The sequence below is a fragment of the Salmo salar genome, unplaced genomic scaffold, assembly GCF_905237065.1.
Source record: "Salmo salar unplaced genomic scaffold, Ssal_v3.1, whole genome shotgun sequence".
Classification (NCBI taxonomy): domain Eukaryota; kingdom Metazoa; phylum Chordata; class Actinopteri; order Salmoniformes; family Salmonidae; genus Salmo; species Salmo salar.
In genome coordinates, this window is record NW_025550784.1 from 63691 (window position 1) to 73609 (window position 9919).

At 46.4% G+C, this 9919-nt stretch overlaps 1 protein-coding gene across 1 annotated transcript in view; it reads left to right on the forward strand.

Annotated features, from left to right (window-relative positions):
- The window catches only part of LOC123740017 (uncharacterized), a gene marked incomplete at its 3' end in the record, with an annotated part of 33190 nt that extends 25283 nt beyond the window's left edge, over positions 1-7907 (forward strand). Inside the window, exons 10-13 of the mRNA XM_045713948.1 lie at positions 4759-4818; positions 5573-5677; positions 7608-7654; positions 7743-7907. Coding sequence (XP_045569904.1) covers positions 4759-4818; positions 5573-5677; positions 7608-7654; positions 7743-7907 — 377 coding nt within the window. The remainder of the gene's footprint in view (positions 1-4758; positions 4819-5572; positions 5678-7607; positions 7655-7742) is intronic.
- Between the last annotated feature and the right edge of the window lie 2012 nt (positions 7908-9919).

The following is a 9919-nucleotide window of genomic DNA, read 5'->3' on the forward strand; positions in this document are numbered from 1 at the left end:
CAATGTGAGAGGCGAGGTAGTCTGAGTGACCCCTCGAAGTTTAGTGTCGCATCGTTCCACTTTTAACCAACGTTTAGTTGGTTTCAAAGCCCTTTTGAGATCATCAAACAATGTTTGAGAGATGAGTGATATTGTCGCACCAGAATCAATTAGCGCATGATAAGTTAAGCAGTCCTCCAGGACTGTTTCCAGGTATGGCCGTTTAGATTCGTGGTTAGTGGACATATTCCCCACAAAGTGGAGTGGTCGTTTCGCAACGACGTGATGTGCCATGTCTGTTCAAGATGGAAGCAGATTGACTTTTCCGATTTTGAGTGGGCTTGGCTTTAACGAAGCGTTTGACCTTTTTCTTCGCAACTTTTGTATCAGAGTCTATGGACAGAGCCCGGGGGCTTGTTTCTTGATCAAGCGGGCCCTGGATAGGGTCTTGAATGAGAGCGGGAGAAATTTGAACTTTAACGTCCATGCTATGGGTGTTAATTCCTGCGGACCTGGTGTCCGGTAATTCCCCGTCTAGTCCTTGTGATTTATCTTTTACCCTTTTCTCAAATTGTTCTCGCTTAAGTTCTTCCCGTAGTGGGACTTCTGGAGAACATTGGTCTACGTTTTGGTCGTCCTTCAACCCTTTGTTATCCTTGTGCTCTGACACTTTTTGTGGGTTGGGTGCAGGAACGTAGCGAACGGGTCGATTGTAGCGGTAGTCATGTTGATGGCTACGTACTTTACAGTTATTTCGACCGCAGAGGTTACTGGAATCATGGTTTTGTGGTAGAAACTGTTGTTGTGCTTCATCTCTCGACGCTCCAATACCTGATAATGCACCCTCTAACTGGAGTGAGTTCTCCTGGTTAAACTTCAAAACTGAGTGGTCAGGGCTCTTAGCGTTGTGAACTTTTGATGCCTCAAAAGCTGTGCTTGCAAGCTCTCTGAGTTGTAAGATAGGCAAGCCAACGTGGGCTGCAGGGCCCAAGTAGGTAATAAATGTGGGATACATGTTTGACAGAAACATTTGTTTGAATGGTACCAGCTCTTCCATTCCTGTTTCAGTGAGTAGGCCAAAGTAAGCTGAACGAAGCCTATGATCGTAAGCTTGTGGGTGTTCGTTCCGAGCTTGTTTGACGGTGTTAGCCAGTGAGCTATCGTGTTTGCGAGTCCCAGAACCACTGAATTCTAATTTCAAAGCTGTGGCAAGTTTAGCGTAGTCATTTAGCACGTGTTGCTGTTGTAGGCGAATGAACCTCGTCACGTGTCTATTCGACGTTCGGCTTCAACAGGTAAACCCTGTCAGAACCCGTAGCATTCAGGTAGCCACCCAACGCGTCCTCTATGTCAGCTAGGAACGTCTCAGTATCGTTTGGCTGACCTGGAACGGGGTCAAAGGTGGGGAAATTCTTGACGAGTTTGTCAAGGTATTCCGCGCCAAGCAAGCGGAGAGGGTTGGCTTCATCCTGTGGAGAGATTGGGGCCGAAAGGCCAAGAGAGGAAGCCAAGCCTTGTTATTGTTGGCCAAGAGGCGCCATATTACTCAGTGCCGAAGGGCCAAGAGGAGAAGACTGAGGGACACATGAGGGAGGCAAGGTCTGAAACCTATTGTCTTCACTCCTGTGAGTACAGGGCTCCGGTTGCTTGGATGGGTAGTCGCGCTGTAGAGCGTGACCATTCTGGACTTCCTCCAGATGGTACCTAAGGGTGGAATTCTGCTGCATTGCAGAGTCCACTTGAGCGCTTAGAGTACTGATTTTGGACACGTGAGTGTCACACCTGCTCCTTTCGGTCTCAAACTTATCTGTCATGGTTTGCAGATAGAGGTCTTGAGTACGGAGCGAGAGATTCAGTGATGAGATTTCCTCTGCTTGCTTAGAAATCAATATTTCCATCCTCATCACCTGAGTCCTCTCATCATTCATTTGGTCAGCGACTTCAATAAGTTCTGCTGATTTATCATCCAACTTTGTCATTGTGTTCATCAACTGATCGTCTTTGGTCTGCAGCGCTTTGAGGAGCACCGTGTTATTTTGAGTAACATTCAACAAAACAGCATGCATGTTGTCAAGTTGAGCGCTCCTGTTTGTAGATAACTCTTCAGATTTATCTAGTTTGGCGTGGACATCATCGTATTTAGTTTTGGCTAAATCGAGTTGTTCCTGTAGCATATGATTTTGTTCCTGTAGAAAACAATTTTGTTGAAGAGCTTTTGCTTGTCCATCGTCATACGCTTTTGCAATTACATTTAATTGTTCAGTTTTCGAACGCAGTTCCATAGCTAGCAGAATTTTTCCCTTGTCTGCATTGGTCATTGGTTTCCCGGTTCTCTCCACCTGTCCCTTTATGTCTACCGTTACCTGCTCGTGCTTCAGCTGTGCACTGCGGTATTGGACAGATGGCAATCTCGGATGGCAAGACATCAGAGCTAGACTGGAGAGAACCTTTACGAGGCCTGCGCCCGATGGTTGATTTTGGAAAACATTGTTGTCTGCTTTTCCACTAATGGCATAATTAGGGTTGTTATCGCTGCTGAGGTCAGAGATCAATCCATTTACGGGTGGAGGTTCACTAATTAGCGGGCGAGTGGGAACCACCCCCTCTGATAGCTTGCACATTATTAGAACATTTGAAAGGAAATTTTTTTTTCCTAATTTTCCAAAATTTGGTTTTGGAATGTGGAAAACTGCAAAGACGATTTAATCTATTTATAGACGTTAATGAACCATCAGTACTGTACAGTACTGTGGAAGTTGGACGTGAATGAATTTGCCAAAGCAAATTGAATTAATCAATGCCAATGATTAGTCCTACCTGGGTATGCTATCTGGGTATTAAACTTGAATTACCTGAGAGGTTGCTTCATCCCGGTTAATATGCAAAGTTTAAGTTGTCTCATTTAATTGGAAGAACCTAGAAAGGTATGTTCGACAATTTAACTAAATAAATTGAATGAGACGATAATCCATACAATCTCCATTGATTGGATATCATAAGTGTAAACCGTAGTTCAAATGTTGGGACCCTTCACCACTAGGGTACGCTCCTCCCTGGGGCTGAGCGTCAGTAAAGGGGTTTTACTGACTGTGCCTTGCTAAAGCAGATTTTACTGATTAATCTATTTATGATATATCAAACCTGTATAGGCTATCTGGGAATTAACATTCAATTAACCTGAGAGCATTGCTTCATCTAAGTTAAGTTTGGAAAAAGTTAATCATGTCTCATTGCCCAATCAATTTTGGATATTATTTAAAAGATCCACTTGAAAAGGTAAATCTGGCAATTTCACTTGTTAGTTAAATTGAATGAGACGTGCTCCACGTTTGAATTTCCCCTAGAGATGTACTGGCAATTCTTCACCACCAGGGTGCAGAATGCTGAAATTTAAACGGAAGTACAAAGGTCGGACTTCCGTCGCGCTAGCGGATGAATTTTAAACATGTTACAGGGAGAGGAAAATGTTCCCTCTCTGTTAGCTTACCCGTAATGCTAAGCTATTGCTACTTGGTTCAGGAGTATCCTTCCAAGCACCAAAATAGGAAAGGGTGGGTTTTCTAGTGACGTCTCACCTTAACCCCATTCAGCATATTCTGCTAGCGTTTATGCTGACCCGAGCGACACGGTACTTAAATACCGATATGCATACGGTCTGCCCGCACTGTCTTGTACCAAGCGGATCAGTTCGTAGCTGGATTCTTCACCAATCTTCCATACCTTCTCCAGAACACAAAATGTCGCTTGGCTCTCCAATTCTATGAGTTGGAAGAATTTCCTGTGTCTCTCTATGGGCCATGTGGCCAGAGACTCTCCTGGAATTTTAGAGTTTTTACAACCCTTTACACACAGGGTGGATTGGGGGAAGGTAGGTTGGGTGGTGGTGCAAAAGGGAGGGGATCAACTGTCCTCCCTGTACCAAAAGAGGCCAACGTCATGACAGTAGCGTACAAAGTTTAGCAGATGTTATCACAAGGGCAGCAAAATATGCTTCTGTTTCTAGCTCCATAGTGGAGCAAAATGCTTCTGTTTCTAGCTCCTACAGTGTAGCAAAATGCTTCTGTTTCTAGCTCCAACAGTGGAGCAAAATGCTTCTGTTTCTAGCTCCATAGTGGAGCAAAATGCTTCTGTTTCTAGCTCCTACAGTGTAGCAAAATGCTTCTGTTTTTATATTTTACAGTGGAGCAAAATGCTTCTGTTTCTAGCTCCAACAGTGGAGGAATATGTGTGTCCGTGGGTCTGTGTGTCTGTGTGTCCGTGGGTCTGTGTGCCTGGGTGTGTTACCTGACGTACTATGTCCTTGCAGTATCTTCTCCTCGCTGTCTCCTCGACCCCTCAACGTCCTTCCTCTCTCTCCAGGTGTAGTACCTTCTCCCTCTCTGTCTCCTCGACCCCTCAACGTCCTTCCTCTCTCTCCAGGTGTAGTACCTTCTCCCTCTCTGTCTCCTCGACCCCTCAACGTCCTTCCTCTCTCTCCAGGTGTAGTACCTTCTCCCTCGCTGTCTCCTCGACCCCTCAACGTCCTTCCTCTCTCTCCAGGTGTAGTACCTTCTCCCTCGCTGTCTCCTCGACCCCTCAACGTCCTTCCTCTCTCTCCAGGTGTAGTACCTTCTCCCTCGCTGTCTCCTCGACCCCTCACCGTCCTTCCTCTCTCTCCAGGTGTAGTACCTTCTCCCTCGCTGTCTCCTCGACCCCTCAACGTCCTTCCTCTCTCTCCAGGTGTAGTACCTTCTCCCTCGCTGTCTCCTCGACCCCTCAACGTCCTTCCTCTCTCTCCAGGTGTAGTACCTTCTCCCTCTCTGTCTCCTCGACCCGTCGACGTCCTTCCTCTCTCTCCAGGTGAGTAGTGACCAACATCAACACCTCAATTTGACCCAACTTTATACTGTGTTGTGACTGATTAATGTGACTCCCATATGGCACCCTATTCCCTATATAGTCCACTACTTCAGACCAGAGCCCAATGGTACCCTATTCCCTATATAGTCCACTACTTCAGACCAGAGCCCAATTGTACCCTATTCCCATATATCTAGTGCACTACTATAGACCAGAGCCCTATTCCCTATATAGTGCACTACTTTTAGACCAGAGCCCAATGTTAACCTATTCCCGTACATATAGTGCTCTGGTCCAAAGTAGTGCACTATATAGGGAATAGGGTGCCATAGGGCTCTGGTCTAAAGTAGTGCACTATATAGGGAATAGGGTGCCATAGGGCTCTGGTCTAAAGTAGTGCACTACATAGGGAATAGGGTTCCATTACTCAGAGTCGTTGATGAGACAGGGGATTTACTTCCTGTATTACTGAGAACAACTTTCTCCAGAGGGGGAATACCATTAATTCATTCATTATGCCTCACTGATACTGAGTCAGCAAGTCAATCAACATGAGTCAGTATGAATACTTGGTGTGGTTGTTACTCATGTTGTGTGTGTGTGTGTGTGTGTGTGTGTGTGTGTGTGTGTGTGTGTGTGTGTGTGTGTGTGTGTGTGTGTGTGTGTGTGTGTGTGTGTGTGTGTGTGTGTGTGTGTGTGTGTGTGTGTGTGTGTGTGTGTGTGTGTGTGTGTGTGTGTGTGTGTGTGTGTGTAGTTGACGGTGCGGTAGCTCCAGATAGCATGTGTTCGTATCCTCCTGGATCTTTGTCTGACTGTGCCAGCCAAGCCCTGTCTGCCTCCCCCCTCTCCCCCAGGACAGGTGAGTTAGAGTCTGTCCTCTCCCTGTCCCTCTGCCTCCCCCCTCTCCCCCAGGACAGGTGAGTTAGAGTCTGTCCTCTCCCTGTCCCTCTGTCCTCTCCCTGTCCCTCTGTACTCTCCCTGTCCCTCTGTCCTCTCCCTGTCCCTCTGTCCTCTCCCTGTCCCTCTGTTCTCTCCCTGTCCCTCTGTTCTCTCCCTGTCCCTCTGTCCTCTCACTGTCCCTCTGTCCTCTCCCTGTCCCTCTGTCCTCTCACTGTCCCTCTGTCCTCTCACTGTCCCTCTGTACTCTCCCTGTCCCTCTGTCCTCTCCCTGTCCCTCTGTCCTCTCCCTGTCCCTCTGTACTCTCCCTGTCCCTCTGTACTCTCCCTGTCCCTCTGTCCTCTCCCTGTCCCTCTGTCCTCTCCCTGTCCCTCTGTCCTCTCACTATACCATGTAAATAATGTCCCTGTCCCTCTGTCCTCTCACTATACCATGTACATGATGTCCTCTCCCTGTCCCTCTGTCCTCTCACTATACCATGTACATGATGTCCTCTCCCTGTCCCTCTGTCCTCTCACTATACCATGTACATGATGTCTCCTCCCTGTCCCTCTGTCCTCTCACTATACCATGTACATGATGTCTCCTCCCTGTCCCTCTGTCCTCTCACTGTCCCTCTGTCCTCTCACTATACCATGTACATGATGTCCCTGTCCCTCTGTCCTCTCACTATACCATGTACATGATGTCTCCTCCCTGTCCCTCTGTCCTCTCACTATACCATGTACATGATGTCTCCTCCCTGTCCCTCTGTCCTCTCACTATACCATGTACATGATGTCCTCTCCTGTCCCTCTGTCCTCTCACTATACCATGTACATGATGTCTCCTCCCTGTCCCCTCTGTCCTCTCACTATACCATGTACATGATGTCTCCTCCCTGTCCCTCTGTCCTCTCACTATACCATGTACATGATGTCCTCTCCCTGTCCCTCTGTCCTCTCACTATACCATGTACATGATGTCTCCTCCCTGTCCCTCTGTCCTCTCACTATACCATGTACATGATGTCTCCTCCCTGTCCCTCTGTCCTCTCACTATACCATGTACATGATGTCCTCTCCCTGTCCCTCTGTCCTCTCACTATACCATGTACATGATGTCTCCTCCCTGTCCCTCTGTCCTCTCACTATACCATGTACATGATGTCTCCTCCCTGTCCCTCTGTCCTCTCACTATACCATGTACATGATGTCTCCTCCCTGTCCCTCTGTCCTCTCACTATACCATGTACATGATGTCCCTGTCCCTCTGTCCTCTCACTATACCATGTACATGATGTCCTCTCCCTGTCCCTCTGTCCTCTCACTATACCATGTACATGATGTCTCCTCCCTGTCCCTCTGTCCTCTCACTATACCATGTACATGATGTCTCCTCCCTGTCCCTCTGTCCTCTCACTATACCATGTACATGATGTCCTCTCCCTGTCCCTCTGTCCTCTCACTATACCATGTACATGATGTCCTCTCCCTGTCCCTCTGTCCTCTCACTATACCATGTACATGATGTCTCCTCCCTGTCCCTCTGTCCTCTCACTATACCATGTACATGATGTCCTCTCCCTGTCCCTCTGTCCTCTCACTATACCATGTACATGATGTCCTCTCCCTGTCCCTCTGTCCTCTCACTATACCATGTACATGATGTCTCCTCCCTGTCCCTCTGTCCTCTCACTATACCATGTACATGATGTCCTCTCCCTGTCCCTCTGTCCTCTCTTCCTCCAGATCCTGTACCATATAAAATACCTCCTTTCAAACATCATGAAAAAAAACCATCTTAAACAAAGCCAATCACATGAGAATGTTACAGTGTGCGTGTGTGCGTGTGTGTGTGTGTGTGTGTGTGCGTGTGTGTGTGTGTGTGTGTGTGTGTGTGTGTGTTACAGAGGAGTACATACACCAAGCCAAGGCTCACCTGAGGGGAATGTGCCAGGTAAGACCAGAGGGACCGTTGAGTTGGGATTGACTTTCTTCAAAAGACAACTCTACCCGTCTCAAACCAATGACGTTTGTCTCAACAGGACATGGAGGCGGGCCTTAGCCTGGCGTCCCACTATGTTGACGTGCGATTGGTCCAGAGGCAGATCCAGATTGGCTCAGGGAAGAACGGCAGCAAGTGTCTGGAGAAGGATCTGGTCGCCATCGGAGACGGGGAGAGGAGGCGGGACTCGTTGGCCAGGAGTCAGGTTAGACCCTGTGACATCATCGTTACGTTGCCGCCACAGAGAAACTCTTAGTGTTTAGTCTTAAGGCCATAGTTACGTTATCGCCCACAGAGAAACTCTTAGTGTTTAGTCTTAAGGCCGTAAGTTACGCAGTCGCCCACAGAGAAACTCTTAGTGTTTAGTCTTAAGGCCATAGTTACGCATCGCTTCACAGAGAAACTCTTAGTGTTTAGTCTTAAGGCCGTCATTATGTCATCGCCCACAGAGAAACTCTTAGTGTTTAGTCTTATCTTCTCTAGGGGGGCGGACGAAATCTTCCCACCTACGTAACAGCCAGTGGAATCCTGTGGCGCGTTATTCAAATACCTTAGAAATGCTATTACTTCAATTTCTCAAACATATGACTATTTTACACCATTTTAAAGACAAGACTCTCGTTAATCTAACCACACTGTCCGATTTCAAAAAGGCTTTACAACGAAAGCAAAACATTAGATTATATCAGCAGAGTACCCAGCCAGAAATAATCAGACACCCATTTTTCAAGCTAGCATATAATGTCACATAAACCCAAACCACAGCTAAATGCAGCACTAACCTTTGATGATCTTCATCAGATGACAACCCTAGGACATTATGTTAAACAATACATGCATGTTTTGTTCAATCAAGTTCATATTTATATCAAAAACCAGCTTTTTACATTAGCATGTGACGTTCAGAGCTAGCATACCCCCCGCAAACTTCCGGTGAATTTACTAAATTACTCACGATAAACGTTCACAAAAAGCATAACAATTATTTTAAGAATTATGGATACAGAACTCCTCTATGCACTCGATATGTCCGATTTTAAAATAGCTTTTGGTGAAAGCCATTTTGCAATATTCTAAGTAGATAGCTCGGCATCACAGGGCTAGCTATTTAGACACCCAGCAAGTTTAGCACTCACCAAAGTCAGATTTACTATAAGAAAAAATGTTATTACCTTTGGTGTTCTTCATCAGAATGCACTCCCAGGACTTCTACTTCAATAACAAATGTTGGTTTGGTCCCAAATAATCCATTGTTATATCCAAATAGCGGCGTTTTGTTCGTGCGTTCAAGACACTATCCGAAAGGGTAAAGAAGGGTGACGAAGCACGACGCATTTTGTGACAAAAATGTCTAAATATTCCATTACCGTATTTCAAGCATGTCAACTTCGCTGTTTAAAATCCATTTTTATGCCATTTTCAAAAAGCGATAATATTCCGACCGGGAATCTGCATTTAGGTAAACAGACGAAGAAAATAAAGCATGGGGTCGACTGGCACGCGCCTAAGCCCATTGTCCTCTGATTGGCCACTTGCCAAAAGCGTAAATGTGTTTCAGCCTGGGGCTGCCTCGATATCATTCAGCTTTTTCCCGGGCTCTGAGAGCCTATGGGAGCCGTAGGAAGTGTCACGTTACAGCAAAGATCCTCAGTCTTCAATAAAAAGAGCCAAGATGAACAACAACTTGTCAGACAGGCCACTTCCCATATAGAATCCTCTCAGGTTTTGGCCTGCCATGAGTTCTGTTATACTCACAGACACTATTCAAACAGTTTTAGAAACTTTAGGGTGTTTTCTATCCAAAGCCAATAATTATATGCATATTCTAGTTACTGGGCAGGAGTAGTAACCAGATTAAATCGGGATGCGTTTTTATCCGGCCGTGTCAATACTGCCCCCTAGCCCCAACAGGTTAAGGCCATCGTTACGTCGTCGCCACAGAGAAACTCTTAGTGTTTAGTCTTAAGGCCATCGTTACGTCAGTCGCCACAGAGAAAATCTTAGTGTTTAGTCTTAAGGCCGTAGTTACATCATCGCCACAGAGAAACTCTTAGTGTTTAGTCTTAAGGCCGTAGTTACGCTATCGCCCACAGAGAAACTCTTAGTGTTTAGTCTTAAGGCCGTCGTACGTCGCCAACAGAGAAACTCTTAGTGTTTAGTCTTAAGGCCGTAGTTACGTCATCGCCCACAGAGAAACTCTTAGTGTTTAGTCTTAAG